Source organism: Sinohyriopsis cumingii, chromosome 1 (genome assembly GCF_028554795.1).
Source record: "Sinohyriopsis cumingii isolate HCF-2022 chromosome 1, ASM2855479v2, whole genome shotgun sequence".
Lineage (NCBI taxonomy): Eukaryota > Metazoa > Mollusca > Bivalvia > Unionida > Unionidae > Sinohyriopsis > Sinohyriopsis cumingii.
Genome location: NC_142961.1, coordinates 20,919,785 through 20,945,324, shown reverse-complemented (window position 1 = coordinate 20,945,324; position 25,540 = coordinate 20,919,785). Strand labels below are relative to the sequence as shown.

Sequence of the window (25,540 nt, the reverse complement as noted above, 5' to 3'; positions counted from 1 at the left end):
TTTAGCTACAGCATCATTTTAAATGTGAGGTCGGTTGGTTTTGTGGGGATTCGACCCCATCTTTTAGCAGATGATGAGCAAAACATTTTTGAAAATTTCCTTGCAGAAAAACTAGCTGCCCCAAAGTCGGCCAGTGAGAAAGAAAGGGACAGAGACTCGAGAGACAGACCCAGAACAGGGCGTGATCGGCCACCAAGGGAGCCTAGGGAGCCTAGAGAACCGAGGGAGCCAAGAGAGCCCAGAGAGCCAAGGGAAGAAAATGATAGACGTCCACCACGACGGAGAGAAGACAATAATGAGGCCAACAGGTTCCCAAAATAAAGCTCTTTAATACATTTTGTATATTCCATAGTTTGAGATCTATGACATTCTTCTTGCCAATTGCGTATGCTTTATATAGTCAAACAGATAACAAGCTATATATAGTCAGACAGATAACAAGCTTTATAGTCGGACAGATAACAAGCTCCACCTTTTTCTTATAAAAGCATTCAGATACAAAAAAAATGTCTGACACCTAATTGGAGGAAGTTTGTGAATTTTTCGTCCCTATTTTGGGGAAAGGGACTGCCACAGTAATGCAACCTAGCTCAGTTGTTGATTTGGACATGCCTAGCTTTTAGTGCGATCCATTTCATTGAGCACTGCCATTGATCCAATGTTAATAAAGCTCATTATTGGCCTGATTTTTATTTAAGTTTCCCTTGCATAAATTTAGGCTGCATTATAATGGGTTTCTTTATTGCTTACAGTTGTTAGATATTACTGGGACATAGTTGCCTTATAGTTTGGTTTTTAAAAAAACTCTAAACTTTGACTTGGACATTTTTGTAAGAATTGGTGGGGCGAGAGATGTATGGTATTGTATAGGGAAGGGGCCTTTTCCCCCATTAAAATGTGTTATCAACTCCATTGGACTGTCTCGCCTTGATGCTGAAATGTTGTCTTGGGATTGGTTTGCAGAATTGTAATGTTGGAATCGTATAAAAAATTGATTCATATATTTCTGTTTCTTTTTTCTGATTAGCCTATTCTGTCTTGTGAGATTAAGGACAAACAGTATTGTGCCAAAATCATCAGGTTCATAGCTACCGATATTGAACATTGCAATATGTTCATGTTCCTTTGAAGGAAAGGAATACCCCACAGGTGACGTAACTGATTTTTAAAATAATCTTAGCTTGATTAAAGAAGCCAGGGAAAATGCAAGTTGCCAAGGTGACAGAATAAAGAAATACAGTGCAAATTCGGATACGAGGTCATGGCGTGGCTTCCGAAATTTCATAAATTCATTAGCACATGAAAAAATATGTGAAATAGTGTATAATAATTTATTATGATTTTGGGGAAAAGATCGCCTTTGAATTCATATCCAATATGATGGTGATTACTGAAATTTTAAATGCATGAAATAGTGTTAAGCGTTTATCAACATTTTGAGGAACAGTTAGCGCATGGATTTTAATATAATATGATCATGGTGCTTGTAAAGTTTAATAATTTCGTCAGGTTCTTGAAGTGTTATGTCAAAATAAACATTATCGGAAATGTTACTTTTTACTGATCTGTGAGTAAAACTGGTAAGTCATCTTTGTGACAACCAAATAGCAGACAATGTGGTGGTTGATAAAAGATTCTCCCAATTTAATAATCATCCAAAAAAGATGAAAGCCACCAACATGTTTGCTGGGCTTGGCGATGTTATTAGATGCAATCAGTTGACCAATAAATACTGTCCGCTTTATTAGTTAGAACTTGAAATGTTATGAAATTGTACATGCGTTCAGCTTTTTAAAAAACGTGTAAAAGTGACGTGTGACCATTGCAGGCCTACTGCACATAGTTCTCTGGTTTTACATGTGCATGGTATTTATGAACTCATTATTAATTTCCTATTTTTCTTAAAAATATTTCACCGTTCTGGAAAAGCGAGCTCACAAACGCAAGTTGTTCTCTGCACATTGCGCAGTGATTACTGTAGTAGTTTTCACACCTTTTTTACAGTGTTCACAAAATCTGAAGTAAAAGTTTTATGCACGATGAAAGCATGTGTTGATTGTAAATTATTCTTGCTGTAGTTCTTCAAACGAATAGGCGTACAAGTGTTACTTTTGGACATTTGCATAGGATAAATGTACACTGAAACAAGAATTTTTTTAGTAGTATAAAACTTGTACAGACATCGTTCATAGACCCAGGAATGTAATGACATGTACATGTGCTTCTTTTTTCTTAACCTAATTTTGCTGTTAATTTTTCCCATTGAATTCAGACACATGATGATTTGTGATAAAATTGAATAGTTTAAATATGTATGCGAATTTTGCAATGGAATTACATGTTTTATGGATTAATTGCAAGCCCTGACAGTACGATATCAGAAGGCAAGTGAACGGTGTTAATACTCTGTTCATGCTGAACATTAGACGTTGAATTTAGACATGATGATCTGGGATGTAGTTTTATACATAACCTAAAATTAATAATGAAATAAAATTCTGTGGTAAAAAATTAACTTCACAAAATGAATTATTTGGGCACAACTGCATACTTTAGACCTACTTCATTGTGTTAAAATATTGGGCTACAATAAATAAAATTCTTTTTTTTTTTTTTTTGTAATTCTTGAACTGCTAAGTATTTAATTCAGCTTGCAACAGAAGTCTTGTATTACCTTATGGTACATGTGTGCATGTAGAAGGAAAATACTGTGTCGGCAATGTCAAATGAATCCTTACACATTTGCCTTTCATGTTGATTTAACAAGTGGTGTAATTTCTGTGTAGATTTGGCAAAGGATATAACTCGAAACTATTGTGGTAATTTACGGAATTATCTGGCAGTTGCTGAATAGGCTAAACTATGTCGCAGTGTTATCTGAGGAAATCGTCTTGCCCATAATGTACGCAACAGTGTATGGAAAGTGTTAAACCTGAAATGTGCAGATAATTCCAGTGTTAGGGCTACTTTGGTCACATTCAGGTTAGAAATTATAAATCAACGAATGAACTGACACGAGTTCTGTGCAGTTTTGATCATTAATGGTTTCCGTTCTTGAAATGGGGGGGGGGTACAAGTGGGGAGGTATATTCAGACTATAATCATTTATCAACATCCAGTAATAGAAGACATTTTTTGTTCATTAAGGCATCTCCAACAGAATACATTAATTACAAAACCAGTAAAAATGTTTTTTGAATTTTGAAATTGTAGGTAGTGATCCCTGTGTGAAATAATTGTATAAAATGACCACTTGGCTTGTACAGTTTAATACAGATCCCGATTTTCAAATTAAATTCAGTGCAAGCTGTTTGGCAATTGCACCAACTTTTCAGGAGTATGCATGATATTTGGCCAATGTCTTTCATATAGAACGTCTTTTATTTCCAAAAATATTGTATAACCAAAACATTAAAGACAAAGGGAACAGTTGGTCTCTTGAAAAGTTGAAACCATTGGCACATAAGTATAAAATGTCATGTTGGGGCAAAAGGTATAAAAATGCTGTGCTTGGAGAGGCAACAATAATAATTTTGGGACATGGTTTCATCATGTTTTTAGTTTTGCTCATGGTGATGATTGCTGTTATGTGAAATGAGCAGATTATTGCCACGGGAGAAGGCTTGGCCAGAACCTGTCGACCTCCATGGGATCTTGAACTGCAGTTTTTGAAATTGTTCTGGTCAGGGTACAAGTGTACTGGACAAACGTTTTAGTAGTGTCTTGCCTTTACAGCGTCACAGTTATGAACTTTTCAAATGCATGTTTTCTAAGATGGCAATGTAAATTTCATTACCTTTAAAATTTGTGCAAGAATTTAGACTGTCTTGATGGAAGGGTCTTTTGAGGGTTGGGAATTCTACATGATTGTTCCATGGTCAGTTTTATTCATAAAATTGGTACATGCCTTTACTTGCCCAATGATATATTTGTCTGAGTTACATGTGCATAGGAACATTTACTCTGGATTGATGATATTGAATTTGAGTTATTATGAAGAGAATATGGTTACTTCTGCAATGTCAAGAACATGGTGGCATATAGCCTTTTGTGTGAACCCATTTAAACCATTTCAGGAAAAATGGATGTGCTAAATTCAATGTTTTATAGGTCTTTGGGAACATGGACTTTAAAAGGGCGAAATGGTGGGGAGGGGCATGAGTACAGTTCTAGACGTTATAATAATTATTGGAAAGATGATTGATCTGGATCAGTGGAGATGTTCATTTGCAACCCAGATACAGTGGTCTGCAGAGATGTCAACCATTGTGGAATTGTACATATTTACTGACATTTTTGTACTCTGAATGCATCCAATTTTGTGGAAAAAAAATTATGGAATACAATTCCATTTTTTATTTTGTGGACTTCGTTAGGAAGAAAATTACTTGGAAATGATGATGCCTTGGTGCTGAGAAAGAGTAACAAAGATCAAGAGATAATGGCTAATTCTGTCCGCCCTTGAGGGATACGCCTGGGATTTTATAGGAATTAATTGCAAAACTGATCTGCATCTATTTATTTTTAAAAATCCTTTTACTGTAGTAACATATTTAGTATGTTATCATTTTTGCATTGGGTCATGTGTTTTGTTCTTTTTCAATTAAACAAATTGAAATCAACCAACTGTAGCTTGAACTAACCCAGGAGTTTTTTTATATATATTTTCACCTGTGTACTTTTCAAAAAAGGATTGATACTTTATGCCAATCATGAGCTGCCCAATATCGAAGGTTTCCTTTCCCACATTTTATTTGAAATGTGTTCTTGTTTCCAGAGAGCGGAATGAGGGTGGTTTTGGTGGATTTGCAAAAGGTGACAGGCCTGAGCGTTCAGAAGGTGGGTTTGGAGGCAGAGGCAGAGGTGGTCCCAGGAGTAGGGGTGGTCGTGGACGTGGGCGTGGTGGCTTTGGTGGGAAAAGGGAATTTGAACGACATAGTGGCAGTGATAAGACGTATGTATTAAAGGTGGAAGTCATCATTTTTCTCCATTTTAAAGTGGAATTCCGCTTTTATTCTGACTTTTCTTGATATAGTTTTTTTATATATTAAAATCATCTGTTCGGTCCCAATCTGCAGTGACCCATGTAAATTATTTGTTCCATATATTAGTTAGCACAGAACTCACATAAAGAGTATTCTGATTGGTCAGAGTTTAAATTCATCCAATCTATCTTCATGTAATGGAAACTGATGGCAATGGAACGTGCTTGCAAAATGTGGCATCCCGAGTTGTTTAGAGACCATGACACAAAAAGTTTGGATAAAGGTTTTTTAAAAAAAGTATCGAAATGGGAATGGCTGGAACAAAAAAAGTTCATGGAAATTTAGTTGGTCAGTTTACAAGAAAACTGAATGCTATAGGACTGGCATTTTGTGACCTGCAAAAAAGATCTGAATTTAGTAATAATGGTTGGAAGAGTTTGGAGCAGCACCTACAAAAGAAGCTGCACATGGAAAAATCAAATCTCAGAAGGCATCTCGAAAAAGTGGTTAATTGCTATAAGAAGAAAGATTTCTTGCATGAGAGAGCAGATGTAGCCCTGTCAGATTATGCATACTGCATGTTGCCAATACAAACACCAGCTTGAAAGGAAGAAAGCTCTCATTGAGAAGGAAAAGAAACAATTACATCAGCCAGTATTTGCTGAGTGAAATCGTAATCTGAAGATGAACGATGTGGGGAATTGGACATTTTGGGTTTTCTAAGTAGTCCATATTTTAAATGCGCATTTGCAAGACTCCCTTGATGAAAGGTTCAAGCTAAGCATAATGCTTGTTTCAGGGTATAATGTGCAAGTCGTATTTAGTTCAAGAACCATTCTTATTCTGCATAAAATAATTATGACGTGTAAGCAGTTGCCTCCCTTAAAAGGTCACAACAAGAGCAGTTAATCATAATTTGTATACTTCGCCAGCAGATTTTCACATGTGCGACTTTAAATTTGCAGGAGTTCTCATGCATCACTTAGTACATATTTTGCTCACACCCTGACAGCATCTCAGTTCAAGTACTTAACAATTAAAGACCTTTGCACAAAGTTTATATATTATGTCACCAACACTTCTGATTTGTCAAGCAGGGAATATGCTACATTAAATTTAGCAAGGGGGGGGGGTTTTCAGTTAAGAACTGTAACTTGGTTAATTTGTAGACAGCAAGCGAGTATTCTCAACAGCCTTTTTTGTATTTGCTAATAAAAATGAGTGCCATTGACGGCAAATGCTATTTCAGATGAATTCTAAGACTATGAAGACTAAAATAACTTTTATACAGTATTATTATCCATCCTCCATCTCTTGTATCTGTATGTGCATCTTCACAGCAAAATATGTTACTTTCAGTGGGAAGAAAATTGTTGTTGCTATACTAGTCATGGACTAGAAGAGATTATGAGATGGTTTGTTGTCAGTAATACTCCTGTTCTACATGGCCTTGCACAGTGTATTGTTTTACAGCTACGCCTGATCTTCAAAAGCTTGTCATAACATCTGAAGAATAATCATATGGGGTTTCATAACGGCACTTTTGGTGTCGAGTTTGTTTTGAATGACAATAGTGCTCATCAAACTTCAGCCTTGCTGCCAACATGGGCATCTTGAAATAAATTTTCATTGCTACTCCCCCTGAACAGAAAGTATTGTCGATAGTTGATTTTTAATGTCCTGATGTATAGTTGATCATAACTGAAAATGTTTCCACTTGGGCGATCTGATAATCTTGGTATGGCTGGTAATGTTAATACTACACATGCATTAAAAGGCTTGGCATGTTTACCTGGTTCTAAATGGAATTGGTTCCAGTCTACATGCCTTTCAACTCTTCCAATTTGACCAGGTCTTGCTGAATTCTGAAGGTGGCGCTCCCCAGTTCCATATTTGCATAGGATTAGATATTTGTTTTTAAAGAAGAGCAATTTCCCACATCCTCACTGGTTATACTGTTTATAATAAAGATTTGTATATCCTGGGTATTGTTCAAAGAACTTCACTTTTCTGTTATGGTGTATGATTGATGTGTGCGATGTGGGTTATAGAGTATATGGCTTGGCCTTGCATCAGAGGTGTACCTTTCAAGAAATGCTAGCTTTTTGGTCATATTTTTTTGGTCCTGGATTTCAGAAGTAATTGATAACTTTAAAAAAATGTGTATTATATAATTCATTCATTAGACTTTCAGAAGCTGGTATTGTCTAGTCTGACAAAATTCCTTTTCCCTGTGTTAATAACTGCAAAAAATAGTTTGCTTTAGGATTCAGTTTGTCTTTGGATCACCTTGGAGCAGTCATTTTAGGTAGCTGTGTGCTTACATAATGTACAATTTTCATATATATATATATATATTCCAAGAAATTCCAGCCACATTACATAAAGTAACATAGGAGTATACTAACATTCTCTTCATTGTACATGTTGCAAATCTAATCAACTTCACCTTGCACCCACTGCTATCATAATTTCACAATATCTCTAGATCACAGATTAATAGCCACTAAGGCCACTATCTTGAAAATCTGGTTATGATTACCACTGAATAAAAAAAACGTATTTTTGTTTTTTTCTTCTTCGTTGATGCCACAAAGACATCCAATTTAGCCAGCATATTGACCATCTTGAAAATCTTTGCTACTTCACTTGAATCGATGTTCAGATCAGCTTTAAAGTTCTCTATAAAAAGCATTTGTATGATCTCTAGTTTGGATTGAGTAAAAGTTGTGCGGATCTGATCTTTAATATGGCCACTACAATGGTGATCTAAATCTTGAACTTCTTCCAAATGGAAAACTGTGAACATTGGGTTTTCTTCAGTAACTTTTTGTGAGGTGTATTGTGCCCTAAATAAGAATGGTGTCCACCTGACACGCAGTATGATGTTTTGGCAGCCATCTCAAATTTTGTTGCTACTCCACCTAATAGTCCTCTTGATCAGAATGATTATGATAACCAGTTGAACTGAATGAAAACTTTGCCTACCTGATCGCTGACAAATGGGCGATCATGTAAACAAAGTGCTTCCACCAAAAGATATCTGTTGCTAATTATAAGGTCTTGCCACTCGAGTAGGCAGTTAGGAGAATTGATCTAGATGAGCTCATGGAAATTTATCTCGAATATCAGTGTAACTCACTTAGGGGACTTTTGTTTTAAGAATTATTGCCCATTTGTCTTCCAAATTAATGCATTGCATCCCAAAATATTGCAACTGCGAACTAGTGTAAAAGAATTTATTGGCTCACCATGAAACTTTGTAAATGTTCTGTTAATCATCTGAATGTGCACATCAACAGAATGCATCGATTCATTATTTATATTTTACAAATATTTGCTCTTTGCATTGCAAATGAATGTATTATTTGATGGAATGCATCTTGTCAATTTCATGGATTGCTTTGAAGCATTGTGCATATTATGATCATGCAAAGATAAAACTTAATTTGATATGTGCAAGTTGCTGCTCTTTTGACTTTACCTGGATGTAGTTGTAATATCTTGTAAACTGCAACTATGCATACTTAATTTGAATGTCATTAAACTAGGGTATGTGAAGATGCACGTTATCTCTATATCACTTTTTTGACTTGATGGAAGAGGCGAGGTTGCATTGGTCACCATTCCTCTTAAATTCTTCTGGTCAGAGAGCAGAAGGGCTTGCATGATGGTCTTTCAGTCGGGCAACTAAACTACTGGAAGCACTGCCCCCATCCCCATCTAAATTGTATCAATGATTTCTTTTTGTTTGGCAAAATTTCACATTTTCCTGAAATAAAGGGCTTTAAAGTTGTACAATAATATTCTGACATTAGAAATATTGCTGCGTTAATGAAATAGAAAAACTATGAAGGCCCCCACCCCACCCCACTCCTGCCTCAGAATGGCCAGGTTTGATGTATCCTTGCTTAAAGAACAGTCTGCCATCTGATACTACTACTGCAGTTAAAATGGAAACCCATCTCAAATACCACTGAAAAAGTTCTAGCAAACTAATGAAAATTGTTTGACATGGAATCCTTTTGACAAATGGTGCTGATGTGCCATCAAATATGCAGAGGCAAAAGTCTAGAAACCTTGAAATAGTTTTTCTTTTAATGTATGCAATGAAGAGAATGAAATAAATTCTGTATGAGAATCCTACTGAATTCCAATTTCCTCTCCAACTGCTCTTGCATTGGTTGTTGTGCAGAGGTCAGTCAGGTGAGCAATCTTGGGACCACTTAAACCCCTGCTTTGTATGAAATGAAAACTGTACATTTCTAAGGTCTTGAATAATTTGCTTGTTATTATTAAATTTACTTTTTGATCTTTTTTGATGACAACATCTTACAAATTAACAGTTCTTTACTGTACAGTGGAGTGAAAGCAGTGGATAAGAAGGAAGGAAGTGGAGCTCACAACTGGGGTACAGTCAAGGATGATCTTGAGTAAGTAGCTACAGTCCGTGATATAAATCTTGGAACTGTATGAGAGACTGATCTGCGATGACACGTAGATGATATGTGCGATGTCAAGAAAGTCCCTTTTGGTTGTTTTTATTTTTTAAAAATTGAATGTCATTTTTGAATTGTTTCCAAATGTTGCAAACTTCATTCGCTTTCCCAGATTTTGTTCTTATGTTTAAAGATTACAGGATAACATTAAAAAGGTGTACCATTTCATTTGTATCCTAATAAACTGAATTCTCCAAAGCATGCTTCAGTCTCAATGAGGATATGGTTTTCAGATTGAGATCATTTTCAAGAAATTGTGGAGCTCCAGACCATGCCTTGATTGCCATAATATTTTAAAAAATCTAAATTGTCACATTTAACCAACAATGGCAGGCACATCATGATGGAACATTTTCCACAACTTGAAACATGTTTTACTGGTCTTTAAATTCTGCTTAACACCAACAATACTCAGTTTTTTGTAAATCTAGAGAACTACATATACTACATGTGATATTTGCTTACCCATCAAATGTAATTTTGTGGACATCTTTCTGTTGGGACTGGTGTTGTATATGGTATCTTTTTATTCTGACAAAAATTCATAATGCATCGATTCCCCAAAACTTCAGATGGTGAAATTATGACCGTGACCTATCGTTTATAGACCTTCCAACCCTTTAAATATGATGGAAATGTGATTGTTGCTACAAAATGTAAATAGTGGCTTGTCTACATTCTGTTTGTGTGTTTAGTATTGGATTCACTGGTGTTAGTTCAGAAACCCCGACTAAATTTACGAGAGTGCATCAGATGCTTTAAACTGCACATATTTAGTCATGCAGGGGTCTGTATGATCCAGCTGTTGTTTCTAGAAGTTTTTAAGCATGTCTAATAAGTATACATGTTCAAGGCGATTGGTATAACATATTTCTGAAGAAGAAAAGTAGTTTAATAGTACAGAAGACCAAAAATAAACATTTACTCAGGGTCTTGGGTGGGGAATGAATGGCAACATTATCTTGATTGGAGATGTGTATTGATTAGAATGTCATGTGGCAAGAGAGGTGATTGCCATTGCCAAAATAAATTCAAGGAAAAACGTTGAGGGGTTTGTTAAGTTGAGAGATAGTGAGAATAAATTGATCTTCATAGGGTTGAAACTGAAGTTAAACTCTACTCGGGTAATTAAGGTCAAAGTGCACTTTACAAGTACTTCTGAACATTTTGACAAAATATCTACTGCCTGGCTATGAAGATCTTGTTAAAGACTGCTTGTCTGCTTTTGTTGTATGAAGATTTTAAATATTTTAGGGCAAAGAACCCGATTTGTGATTAGGTTGTTTAGATTAAGGAGATCCAGTAGAAATATCTGCAGAAGACTATACAAAGAAACTTTTATGTCCTTAACTTCAAAGGATCCTAAACTAGTTTTAGCTCTGTTTGAAGTGAAATCGTTTATATCAGGCCTATAATACTTTATATTAGTAATGTACAAGTAGTTGACTGACCCACATTTCACTTGTATGGCAAGGATGACCCCCTCCTCAACAATCGTCACTGCGGCCCATGTGTAATGCTCAAATTGGGGTTTAAAATTACTTTTTTCTTCTATTGTTGGCTTACCCGACAGTAATGTTAAGTGAGCTTGTGGTATGGTTCTTCATCTGTTGTGCATTGCTTGTCCATACTTTCATCTTTTCCCTAAATGTTTAACAGAAATTGACCAAATTTCACAGGTTCAAGTCTCCGGCTCATACAAATAATGACAGTACTAAATGTTGAAACACCTTTAAACAACTGCTAATAAACCACCAAACAGAATTAAACAAAATTTGATCCAAAGATTTCCGGCATCGTTTGACTTTAGTTTTGTTCATATGCCAATCCACCAGCAGTGATTGAATTATAAATGTGTTCCATATAAAAATTTGCTAATTTAACTAAGATACATTTGAAGAATTGAAACTCCTCCTGGACTTAAATCTCAAGTAGCTTGCATGCTGGGTTGCTTGCATATTCATTAACGCTTGCGGTTGCTTATGTGCTCAGAATAATAATCCAAATATTTAAGGCCTTGGACGCCTTGTTGGCTGGACAATCAAGGCTGGTATAGGAAAATATTAGGAACCCTTCAATGCGAGGATATTTAATTGCTTGTGTGCTGTTTGTTCAACAGATATTGACAATGGGTCCGTGTGTGAACGGGACCATTTAACGAGTTGCACAGCACAAAAAAAGAAATACTGATTGTATGAGTGATTTGTTTTGCTCATGCATGAAGAACTTTGGATAAGAATTAACTGCAAACAAGACTGCAAACTCGCGAAATTGATTTTAGAACGAACGAGGACAACTCACATCTGCCCCCTAGTCCCTGTAAGAAACTAACTGCAAATACCTTCAGCTATATTGTTAAGGTACGCTACTGCATCCATAGTGTATTATCACTTTGTACTCCACATTTCTGATCTGATTTCCAATCCAATTGGGAATATGGGCTTCTGTCATTAAGATGAACGACTTGTTGACAACAAGTGGGATGTATGTATGTTAATGAGGTGTTTTCCATCTGGTTGGGTTGCCTAAGTTTTTTAAAATCATAGAAGTCTCTTTTATTCTCACTTGTTTTTTAATATAGCTTGAAGTACAAGCTTATAGTGTTGAAATCTTGGACAAGTTCGGTAACGAGCGAGATCCACACATTCATTGGGATATCCTTCACATTGAGCTTACATTATCATTTTCATACGTAGGTTCTATAACTAGTGAAAACTGCACACAATGATGCTTGCATCTGATTGTCACCGATTGTTACACATTATGAAACTTATAAATGGCTGTACATCAATGAGATTTTTGATTCTGATTGGAGGGATTGCATGTTGGTTGCTTTTATCTTCTATTTTTTTAAGATATATGTAATACGGTAAATAACACTGTAAGAGGTTAGGAGATCATGTACATAAGTGTCCGATTTAAAATTTTAATCTGAGCGAGTGATATCGGGCCCTACTTTTTAAACATTTCATCATTGTATTCTACAAATGATACATGAAATTAACTGTTGAAATAATGAAGGACTGTAAAGCTTTAAATGGTAGAAATGAAGTCTCCTCAAGTATTATACTGAGTGTGGGCTTACATTTCTTTCCATTTTTCCAGAATGCCCAAGATGGATTACTGGAGAAATCCAAAGTAGGTGTTAACTTCAGTTTACATGGCTTGACATTATCAGTTCTTAAGACATGTAACGATATCATAGCAAACAAAAATTTTGGTATGAATTGTGAAAAGATTAAATGCTAGGCTGGAAATGAAATTACTAAAGTGGTCTATTTGCCAACAATTCTTGTAATGTTTTATAAATCTCTGCGTGTGACAGAACAACTTACTTTTTAAATTTTTAAATTATCTTGTGCTGTTGTACCAGTTTTATTCCATACTGGTCACTTATACTAAGACCAGTACTCTTGGGTGCAAGTGTTCTAGCAAGAAAAAATTATCTTGAGCGAATTCATCACTCTTTGCCAGAATGGACAAATGGGTCGGTTTGAATGTTAATATCAGGCCCTGTAACATTTTATACTGTCTTTACTATATTTTTGTAAGTGGTGATGCTAGGCTAATTTTCTTATTTTTCTTCTGTATTTAGTCCATATCTGTTGCTGTTTTTCTTGCCTTGTCCTTTCATAAAAGCATAGAAACATGTACCATCACAAGTTTGAGAAGTCTTGAATTAAAGCCATTGATGTTATTATATTATGCTTTACATTAGCAGTAAATCCTGTAAAAATTATGTTTCCCCCCCCCCCCCCCCGCCCCGTTTACAAATTGTCTATTCTGTACAGATTTTGTTAACCATTTTTAATTTGCCAGAAGTGAAACAAGAGCATTGTAACCAATGACATGGATTTAAAAAAAAATGATTCTTGCGTAGAAAATATTCAAACCTGATCTTCTGATGTACATCTCCCTACTACTTTATACTTTATAAATGCTGTCCTCTACAAAGCCAAGGTGTTCTATAGCCCCAGAGTATAAAAGCGGGTATATGTATGTATATCCTTGATGCATCTCAACCATTCTATGTCCAAGACAACAATTTGGAGTGTCTCTAACAGCGCTTGGGGAGGGGGATAAAGGGGCTGACATTGCATATGTACATGATTTTACTTATTGAGTTCAAGACCACATCTGAAATTACTGACTTGACCCGTTTGTAATGTAAAGATGCTGAAAATTGACAAACATCGTCAGCACAAACCCACATCATAGAACATCAAGAAATAAGAAACTTGTTGTGCAATTCAAAGTGAAAGTTGAATTAATTAAATAGAATATTTGATTTTTCTCCCAACGTAATAATAAAAGGGAGTTCATTCCTATATTTTGTTGAAATGAAAGAAAATTGCAGTCTTGCAAGATGCCTAGTGCCATTGTCAAAACATACATGCCTTCTCTAGTCTTGGCTTCAGCCAGTCTGGTTTAAATTGCTTTACTTTGTATTTGAATATTTAAAAATGTAATTTTTTTCCTTCAAGTTGAACATCCCCCATTTTTTCTTTGGTGTTTACAGGGTCAAAATTTTTACAGGATTTGCTGTATGTTCTTAGTGTTGCATGAAAAGTAAGAGGTCACCATTTGCACTGCAGATCATATATGACAAAAATTTAAGATCGAGTCCACTGCATACAGTGGGACATTTGAACTGAATAAATATGCTTAAATTAGCAAGATGGGGATGCAAGTAATGTTCACAGCTTTCACCAGAAATGAAATACTCTTGCTCTTGAAGGAGTTCACTATGCGTAGTATTCTTGTTTGATGTCTGTAATGAAAGTGTTCATTTGTTTCCATATTAAACTACTGTTGCAAATCTGCGACCAGCAATAATTTTTGAAGAAAGCATCCTAGCACGATTTTAAATTTTCTACCAACAATGTTGGTACCAATATCCCCTCCCTCCAATATTTAAAAACCTTGGAACCATTTATTATCAAAAGACGCACCTCAGATTTCAAAAGTGTCTTGACTGAAGAGCTTTAATGCTAATAATGCCAGTCTCCATCAGTTGTAGTCACCATTTCTACAAGAGACAAAAAGTTGTATAAAAAAATGAATTTGACTAGATTTGGTACAAATCCTGATGGAAAGATCTTTTATTAATGGAGAAATGATTCTAAAGCCTTAGACGTGAAGTTAGAAAAGATTTGTACAGCATAAAACAACTTGTTTTCAACAGCAATGGAAGAAACGTATACACAAGCATCCCACTGACCCAGATTTGTCAGCCATTTGATCTTGCAGTTGGCTTTTAGGTCAGAGTTGCTCATGTGAGCACTCTTGGGCACATTTTTACCTCTTGTACTGAATGCATGTTGCTTGCCTGGCTGTGTCTCCAAATGAGTTTATGGTTATGGTCCTGTGTACATTATACATACATAATAACCACTAAACCAGTTTTGCAGTGAAACTTTGAAGACTGCATCCTGGTAGGAAATTTACACGTCTCCTGCATGCCATAGTGCCATGCTGCAGATATTGTAGCGTTATGACTATTAAGAATCTTAATCACACAGTTTACTGCCCTTGCATCGAGTTGTCAGATGGCAGTCAGAGATACCATGCCAAGTTGGTCCCCTTGGTTGCATATAGCTTTTAGCACTTTACTATTGCCAAACACCAAGCTGCGGCTAGGAAAATGGACAAGTTGTATTTGTGCCTTGAAAGTACATGTATCCTTTTCTGGCTACTAAGGCAATGCATGACAAATTGGATAATGATAACTTGTGAAACGGTTACATCATTTATATTTGCATTAATTGGGTATTTCAGTACCCTTTTTTGACAATGACGGCACTTTTAACATATTGGCTTAGTTACCATAAACAATGAGAACAGTATTTAGTCTGACTAATGTTAAAACTAACCTAAAATCTAATAAAATACGCAAGGTTGTTTCTGATAACGTTGGACTTTGAATGTTGAATTTTTAGCCACCACCCAATTTAAAAAAGTAATGGAGTTGTTTGCAAGTTGAAATTCTCAAGATCTTGATTGAATTTCTGGAGACATTTGAGATGCTGCTGCAGGATGGATCATTAGATTAATTGGTATAGACTGTCCAAATGCCTGCTTACCTCTAGGACTACATCATATTGATATTTTTTCTGTTGTAGAAATGAAGACGAGTCTAGCATTGCATTGTGCCTGCATGCTCTCTAAAATGTAATCTCATAAATGCTTGAGAAAGATAACAAAGCTGATCTAAGCCTTTTAATATGTAAATATGCATTGTGACAAATCTTTGTTAACTGGTAGTTCGTGGTGGAACAGTTAAGCAGAATATCATAGTTACCCTTAACAACAACCCCCCCCCCCTTACTTTGCAGTGAATTTTTCTCGAGACCTTGTGAAAAGTGTATTAATCTACCAGCTTTCGGTGCAGTTCCTTGCTTTTTGTCCTTTTCAATTACTGCCTTAAATATATGGACTACAGTTGGATTAGAGAATTGTTGAAAAATGATGCTAATCAAATGTTTTATGTAGATGATTGTGTCTGTCTTTAAGTTCCAGTTACCACTTCTGCAAAATGGCAGGTCATCATATAGATCATTTTTTCACCAGAAGCTGTTCTGTAGGTACCAAATGAAAATGGTCCTAATGTGATATCCAACACAGTAACCAAGGAGAACCCATCCATAAAATGTTATTACCCCAACTCAACAGGTCTCTCAATGTCTTGTTGGTCATAAATGAAAATGGTTTGAGTATCTCATTATGTGTTGAAAGGAAGAAGTTAACACCCTTCTGTAGAAAGGTGTAGTGGAGAGAATAGTTCCAATATGTTAACACTTCTTTTGTAGAAAAGTAGTGGAGAGAAGCTGACAATAAAATTTTAGCTTTTTATTCCTAGATTTTTTTGTCAGGGGAAAGAAAGATCAGAAGTTGCAACATGTGAACCTTTCTTCCTTCATATTTTGACACGGGGAACAATTTAGATGGAGATCACCGCCTCAGTCAGTAACACCCTGCATCTCCGAAAGCGTGCAGTTTTGATCAAATTTTTGGGATCTTCATATCACTGCCTGTCATGCTTAACAAGGAGGTATTTTAGTTCATTAACCAGCCAGCCACTTGCAAGTCTCTTTTTCCATTACTTAAAGGACTAGTAGATGTTTTACTGGTCCACTGTGACTGGACCCGTCATGAGCATGATGATCCTATTTTGTAACTGTTGTGGGCAAGTCGTGAGCTATCTTTGCCTTCCCCACCTTTGGATGCAGAACTTGAAGCAGACTTGTTAAAAAATAGCAATGAACTCCAGAAAACTAGACATCTACCGTGTGAAATGTTCTCTGCACTAATTGGTAACAGAGGTACTTGTTACACTATGTGGAGATCTATGTTGGACTTGTTCCCAAATGGAAAATTGTCTGATTGATGCAGCAGGAATCTGTTAATCCAAGCTGTCCCACTTTGAGCATAGATGAAGATTTTCTTCTCATTTCGAAGATGAAGTGTGTTATGTGCACCCCACCCACACTTCTCTCCTCCTTCTCCCCCTCTTCCCCCTCCCCCCCCCCCCCCCCCCCCCCCCCCCCCCGGACCGGCCGGCCTAAAGTATAGTCATTACTAACAGTCAAACAGTTGCATTCTCCATTTGGTCAAACTCCTGTAGGACCTTATCTGGTATTTTGAGCATTTGCTTGTTTCCCACTTGTCAGCAATATGAAATATCTTCAATACTTTGGGCTTTGTCAAGTTTCCCTTAAAAAATCTTTGAAAACTACCCTTAAGACCTTTCCTATTCCCCGTGGTATTAGTGCTGCATTTTCTGTCAGAAAGGGTTGTGTAAGGCTCAGCAATAATAATGACAGGTTTTTGCCAAGATGGGTTTTGTTCAAGAATCTGTTACCTCCTGTAGCTTCATTTCATGACAAGTCCAGTCATCTATGAGCTGAAAATGAAGAGACTGTTTATATGTACCTTGCCGAGTTTTGCAGTTTTATGTGGCTTCTTTTAAAGAGAGAAGGAAAGGTTGGAATTGAAGGGTTTCTCATTTGGACTCTAATTGTCCTTAATATCAAGAGAGCTTATTGTCCCTTGTCAGAATCATTGCCATGAAATTGAGGCTGTTGCCACCTGTTGGGCTTGTTTGAATTGCACTTCCGTTGTATTATGTGAGCTTGACATTTTGGCCACATTGTGTTAAATTTTACCAGTGATTTCTAGCTTGCTGGAGTCCTTACTGAAATACAGGAGCTGTTTTTTCTACTGTAGGGGCAAGTACATTAATTTAACTATGTCATTACCATCAGCCTGCGTTATTGCTTTTGAAATGTTAGTCGTGCATTGTGAAACTAATTTAAATTGTGAAATAAATGCCTGATAGTATTACAAAGACTACCTCCCACCTCACTCTCCCTATGATGTCTCGTCCAAGTCCAAATAGGATGCGAGTCTGAATATGAGCAATGATTTGGCCAGGTTCTTGTTTCAGTTCACACTCCAATGGACCAAGATTGCCAGCTCTGTATGGAAAGCCCCAGATAGAGTAGTTCCAAAGTTTTGTTTCTGAATTTATTTTGAAAAAGCATTGATATTTAATGCAAGGCGCAGGATTAATTTAAAAAAAAAAAATGATAATGTGTGTAGGGTTCACATTTAAAAATGTGTCAAAAATTTTACAATGCTAGGAAGAGATTGGGATATCAAAATAAAACTTCTGTAACAGTATTTTATTAATGTCATGTCACAAGTGGTGTACTTTACATTTGTAAGAATGGAATCTGTAGGAACAGAAATTTTATGTACATTGTACACAACTCTTATTGCAGGGAGCAACTGAAGGATGTTGAGGAGAGCCCTGACTGGAATGCCCAGGCAGAAGATACAGAAAACCAGGATCCCAAGTAAATACCTTATATAGGGTCTCATCGTGACATTCCTTGATCTGACTATAATGGTATTCATTCAGGTATAGTCAAGTAATGCACAGGGTTCCTGCTAAGGTCTGGAATTCTGGAAAGTCTTAAATTTGTCATTGTTCCCATTTGCATGATGTTATTAACACTCTTTCCCTTAATTGTCATATTGGGTCCTGGACAAGACATTCTGTTGGTCGAACCATACATCAGGGAGGATTTAAAGGTCCAATCCTTGCACGGCTACTTCAGATTCAGTTTGGCCTGCTGGCTGATTATAGTGATGGCAGTTTATTTTAAATTCATGAATTACATCAAATTATTGGAGCCAGAAATGTGTTATAGGTGAGAACTTTAGCTGCTGCAGCTTGACTGAAATTGAGCTTGAACTGAGTGGATCACGCATGTAATCAGAACAGGAACTGACTTGAAAGCTTGAAAATGTCACACTGCAAATGTTCAACCAAAATCTATACTCCATATAGCAAATTCATAACTTTTAAACACTAGATATGTAATTTTAATAGGTCTGATCACCAGCATAAGCGGTGTAAATTTCTGGACTAATCATTTGGCGATTGTTAGCAGAATCTCAGGACTTCACTGGTTACTCTGTCTTATCCTTGAGGAGTGTTTTAATGTAATGCATGAATATTTTATTTACCAAGTTTACCAGTACAAGAACGAGTGCAATTTAAGCAATGAATAGTAACATGGATTTATACTTTTTGATTCACATGGATTGCTGTTGTTTTTTTCTTCAAAGTAAATCAATTCAAGGTGAACTGTTTTACATTCGGGGATGATTTACCACAAAATTATCCTAGAGAGGAATACCATGAGGATGTGTTCTCACTGTCTTCTTAATTCACTTGAAGAAATTCAGGACTATAACAGATTTATTTAATTTAGTGTACTATAAAAAGTGATTATATTTTTACATGATTTTAAATTTCCAAATTCTGGAAAAAATTTAATCATCTTTTGGCATAATATCTTTATGATTGAAAAAAGAAAACAACAACACAGTTAAAAGTTCTTAAAAATGCATCATTCAAAATACCTTGAGCATAGCCACATATAGCCTTTGAAGGGTTCACATCAACTTCATAAAAAATCTAAAATTAAAATTATGAAGTAAATAGTATCAAAACAAGTGATTTTAGAAACATAAGCAGAGCTTATGTTAGCATAGCTGCCAAGTGTCCCATTTGTTTCTGTATTTGTCCTGTATTTTGGACCTGAATACGGGTGTACGTTTTTTTTTGAATAGAAATAAGTTTTTTAATTTTAAAAGATAATACATTTCTGTGTAATTTTCAGTTCAGAACAAGCACTCAGCTCCATTTTGATAGAAATGCATTGCATGTATATAGGAATATAGTTCTACAGTATGATTGGTTCATTAAAAATCAAGGCTACCATGCCTGTCATTATCCACCATATTTGATTTTGGAAACAATTACCGCTGTCACTATATCTCATGCTCATAATATTCTGCTTCTAATCATGTTGAATAGGAAAGCAGAATATTCAGTTTTCTCTAGGAAAGACAAGAAAACAGAACTGGAAGGATTTGTTTAGATTTGTGAAACCATCTAGTAAACGAGAAAACTGTTGCAAATTGTTTAATGTGATTTCGCTATTGGGCATGGAGGTGCCCATGAAATGGAAAAGCACGTAAAAGCTAATGAACATAGGTTGCAGCTTGATCATACACAACTCAGCCTGAACTTGCGATGTATATAAATACCAGAGAGAACCTTGATGTAATTCAATCAAAATTCGGTTTATTAAATTTCTTTTAGAAATGAACCTTCCTCTTTCAGTTACTGGTGTCTGGCAATTTATTTTGCACACATTTTCCAGACAGTAAAATCGCCAAGGATTACTCCTATGCTAGAACGAAAACAGTTCAATAAGAAAATCACAGAATTGATAAAATTGGTGTGAGTTTTCGAATCACTAATGAATGGAAAAAATATAAGGTGTAGAAAAGTTTCCTTTGTGTCTTGAGTGTGTTGCACTCTTGCACCTTCTGATTGGGTACCTAATGGAACATGGTGTTTGTCCAGAAGGTACAAGTGTACAACACATGCATCTTTGACATTAAATAATTATGTAAAACTCTACTACTTTACTGATGGTTGTATGTGTTGTAAATAGTTACACATGCATTAAAATTTCCTAAAAATAAGTATTTTGTCACAAGCAGTCAGTATTTTGTAATCAGGGGTTGGCAGCTATGTGTTAGTAAAAAAAATACCTTATTTTGGGGCTAAAGCATTGAAAAGACCTTAACCATGAGCATGTAAAAATGTGCATAATAAACTTAAGGAACAGTTTCCAAACTTGTTACAGTTGGCTAAATATTGTATTGTGAACTATGGCCATTTTGTCCTCTCCCTCATTTTTGTTCTCCCCACCCCCTTAAGTGGGCAAATCCCCCATGCACACACATGCCACCATTAGAAAAAGTACTGGAGTTGCAACTGGAGAAGACAGTATACAGCCTAAAGGGCAATGGTTAACATCTGGGTTACAATGACTTACTTTTTAAATATCATTTCCCTTTCATATTACATTTATGTCTGTATTGGTTTGTTTCTGTTGTATTTAAATTGGTAATTGAAGCAGAACACTTGATACTGAGTAGTAACTGAAAACTGATCATTGAATTTCAGCTCTTTTAATCTGTATTAGAACTGTTTCATGGATTATTTTATTAAGTTTTGTGTTGTGAGTATTCATTTTAATTTCGTTGCATTTTATTTGATTTGTCGTTCTTGGACTGATCTTTTTGCCTGTCAGTTTGGGCCAGATTTTTAAAGAATGCCTGGACAGAGTGTTTATAATCCTTTTGGGAAAAAGCTGGCGACTTCAAAGCCTTGATAGGGTCTTCCAGAGCATTATGTTGGCTATAAACTTTTCACATTATTAGGTCTTGAAATTTTTATTTTTCAGTCTGGAAAAGGTCTTAAATATTTTTCAAAATTTGTGGCAGGAACCCTGAATACAGAAATTAATTAAAATTTCAGTTAGGCACGTACACAATTATAAAAAAATGAGAAAGACCTATATGAAACATGCTATCCAAATATTGTGTGGCATCGGATCTATTAAACTATAATCTTCTAATTGGTACTATCAAATTGTACATTTCATAGAATATAAGGTAGCCTGCTTGAGTGTTTTATCTAATTCATCTTTTATGAACTGCGAGGTGAACTTTCGTGAGCAAGCCTGAAAATTGGCAGGAAATGTCTTTTAAATACTTGTTCACCAGAAATATCATTATACCCATGTCTTCCTGCAGCAAATAAACTGGCTGTCACATAATAGTCAGCCTGTTGTGGGCTGAAAAAAAATGGTGTTAGAGAATCATTTTTTTGTAAACATTGATACTGTTATTTTCCCTGGTTGATTTTAAATTTTCCCATCATTTTTGTTTTGTCATTTACTTAAAGATAAAAATAAGCTTTAGATGACCTTGGTCAAAATTCTTTTCTAATGAATGCCACACGATGGATCATATTTTGTCGTCTTCAGCCCATCTGTTGCCACTTCCATTTTAAACACAACAAATTCTTAAATGTTTGCAATTATCAACCTTTGCTGAGGGCTTTTAGTTGGGGCAACAACATCTGTTTAAAAGGCTAAGGTTACGGACTCGAAAAAAAACCCCCAAAAACAATCTTACAAAATATCCATAAACCTTAATAGTTTCTTTTGTAATTGTTATATTTTGGGTAAGGAAAGAGCCCAGAATGTTTAAAAATGTCTTCAGCCATGTACCTTGCTCAAAGTTTGTGATTGACTTGAACATTTAATAAGATAGATGCCTATTGATTTATGGGTTGGAAGGTAAAGTCACTAACTCAAGTAAGGAAGAGCTCTTGATTGTAGAAATCAGTGTAAAAGGTCAGTCTTTCTACTTTAAAAAAACGTGTATTTCATATTAAAATTTTGCAAATGGATTTTGGGTATTCAAAGGTCAAGGCAATTTTTAAAAAATTTGCATTATAATTTTGGTACCCAGTTTCTAACCTAAATTTGTGAAAGCCTTGCATTTGTGGTATACAAGTGGCCAATTGATATTTTTTCAGGGACCTGATTTTTTTCATGGAATAACTTTTGTTGTAGATCAAGTTCTTGACCAATACATGGTTTCTGCACAGTACGTGTAGCTTAGGATCATGTACCTTGACTAACAGTTTAGGTCATTGTTACCCATTGGTCATTACTATTGCCAGCATAGAGAACTATTAAACCAGGGGTAGGCATATAATTTATTGCTCTCAGTTGTCTCCTTTCCCTTTTTCTTGGAACACAGCTATAACCCCTGTTGGAGAACTTGCTTCTCCTTATTTCTGCTCACCAACTCTAAAATGTTCATTGATTGAAATTGAATTTAGTACAAGGCTTTATATTGAGAAGCCCATGGTACAGTTCAAGTTGCCAGCAGGATTTATGGAGCTGTTTTCTCTTGGATAAAATGTCAAGTGCATTATTCAATGAAATTGCTAAACATTTTGTTTAAATTATGAGGTGCAGTTTTGCACCTTGAGCACAGGATTGTGGGTTTCTTGCAGATTTTTGGTCCTGTGTGCTGCCCCCCCCCCCCATCTCGTGTCTTTATCTTATTAAACCCAGTGTTTACCTTGACGTAAAATGGAATACAATTAAAGAGTGTAATTCTACGTCATTGGTTGGAATTGGGAATATTTTTGTCTATATGTCTTTGCACATCCATCTACAGGTGTTGACAAAGGCAGTACAAATTTAAAATTGACAGTTGATTTACACTGATAAACACATTTACATTCTCAACATTAAAGGCTTGTAGTATGCAATGATTCATTGTAAAAATCAGATAGCTGCTGGTGTAGTGTAATTTTTAGGTTGAATCTCTGCGAATTAATATTCCAGGTTAAAAATCAGAAATATGTTGGCATTTGATCAATGAATTGTTGGTTTGAAAATAAATATAATCCAGCACAAAAATTGGTAGAAGACAAAAATATAAAAATTTCTTTTCAGATGAAATGTGCCGAGGATTTTATTGGTAATTTGAGATACTGGTGAAATGTTGGCACGTGAATGGGTCCATGTATGATCAGATGATAAAATTTAATTGACAACTGTTGGAGCAAATGAGATTCTTCTTTTTCCTATTTTGAACCGCCACTATTGTTCTGCAGCGCTTTTCTTTGTCCTAGTGAAATCCCGATTTCCCCTGATTTTGGGATAGTAGGTGGAACACGGAACTTGTTTTTCAAATTGGGCTTAATATCACAACATAACATTGGATCCTTTACATACATTTTCCAGTGAAAGTGCAGAATCTGCCCCGGTGGAGGAAGATGCTGCACCCAAGCAAATGACCCTTGATGAATGGAAGAAGATGCAAGAGAAGAATCGCATGAAATCCCTGTTTAATATTCGCAGGCCTGGGGAGGGTGAGGACAATCCTCAGTGGAAGAAGGGTCGTGAGTATAGGAAGAGTGAATTGGAGGATGAGGAAGACGAGGAGGATGAGGAAGATGAAGAGGAGGAGGAGGTTGACGAAGTAAGTGGCAGTAAAAAAAGTTTTTAGTCCCGACAGCTACAGAACATTGAGTTCTCGTAAAACAATTATATGAGAGGAAAGAAATAATTCCTGCTTTTTTGTTTAAAGTTGCATGTTTTGCAAGTTTTTAAAGTATAAATGTAAATACTTGGTGGCATGAACCCGGTAATGGCACTGAATTTTCGTTTTGCACCCTTTACAGGTGACATAGATTTTTGATTACCTTGAAGTAAATGAGCACACATTGCACTCTTCAATACTCTGTTTAGTTCAGATACAAGAAACAATCTTAGTCTCATGCTTACTTGTAGATTTGAAAATTCACACCACTTTTTCTTGGCAGTTGTTGGACCTATTTGCACATAATTGTATTATAATACCTTGTACCCAACCTGACATCATCATGGCTACTTGAGTAGTGGAACCATGCATGTTGGTAATAATGAATTGTTCTTTTATAGGAGGAGGAGGAGGATCGGAACAAGCAGATCATCAACAATATCAAGTTCACATTCAGCGATTCTCCTCGCCGTGGCCGTGGTGGCAGGAGGCCAAGAGGACCACGTGGAGGTATGGGTGGCAGAGGTAGTGGCCGTGGCGATAGGAAAGCTAAAGAAGCTGCACCACGATTTGATGATGAGAAGGACTTTCCTAGACTCGTCAAGACTGAAGCATAAGCTAGGAACATTTTATAATGGTTTCTTGTACCAGTCTGATATGGAGGACTTGGCATTTCTATCAGTTAGCATTGATCATGGTTCAGATTTATGCCAAGATTGAGCAAGTATACTTTATTAATTAATCATCATGGATTCTTGGACACTGCTTACTTTGTGTACTTACATTCATCCATTTAAATGTTAATGACATTTGTGGTTTGACACAAGTTTGATAATGGTTCAGCATCATTAGAAAAATTTGGATCATTTCAGAGGAAGTGAACAGTTGATTCGTTGGAAAAGAAGGCATTGCTGCTGCAGTTGGAAAGAATGTTACTCTACTGCAGTTTGGAAAATAACAGTGCTGTGCTGCAGTTTTGGAAACTGCAATTCTGCTTCTACTGTTCCTTAGTGCTTATAATAACTTGTGCTAAATTTTCATAGGTAATTGTATAATTTATAATTTATTATTCACTACTCTGTTCATGCACATCATACTTCTAGTCACTACATTAGTAGTGGTATTCCCTTTGATGGCATGTGAAAAAGTCAACTTCCTCTTTCTCATTGATGAAAATAACAACTCCCCAAATTAGCCTCAATGTTGGTTACATGTATCTGCCTGGGTGAAAGAAATTGATTGCAGCATATTTTGTTATTATAAGAAAATACCATTAAAAATTTTGAAAACAAAGTTTATTGTTCTATTAATCATCCACGAATTGCATCATCTGCAAAGATGAAATGGCTGTAGGTAATAAAGTAATTGCAATAATTTATATTTTTTTGGTTCACATGAACTAAGTAGAGGTGAGCTTTTGTACTACCTCCCAGGACAGTGATGGCATTTGCACAAATTAAAGCATTTAAATGTGTATTGCCTTGCTGCTGTTCTTTCTTGTTAGATTCCAGGCAAGTTTTGAGTTGGTTTGAAAAAAGCAGCATGTATGTACATTAG

At 35.9% G+C, this 25,540-nt stretch overlaps 1 protein-coding gene across 1 annotated transcript; it reads left to right on the top strand.

The window, feature by feature from the left end:
- On the top strand, positions 1-25,276 carry LOC149806528 (uncharacterized; the record flags this gene model as incomplete). The annotated part of the gene is made up of 7 exons (XM_089954197.1): positions 1-308; positions 4,778-4,954; positions 9,347-9,418; positions 12,590-12,622; positions 18,268-18,342; positions 23,686-23,923; positions 24,385-25,276. Coding segments are annotated over 7 exons (1,119 nt in total), but the record flags the coding sequence as incomplete, so codon positions are not given.
- Positions 25,277-25,540: the final 264 nt, after the last annotated feature.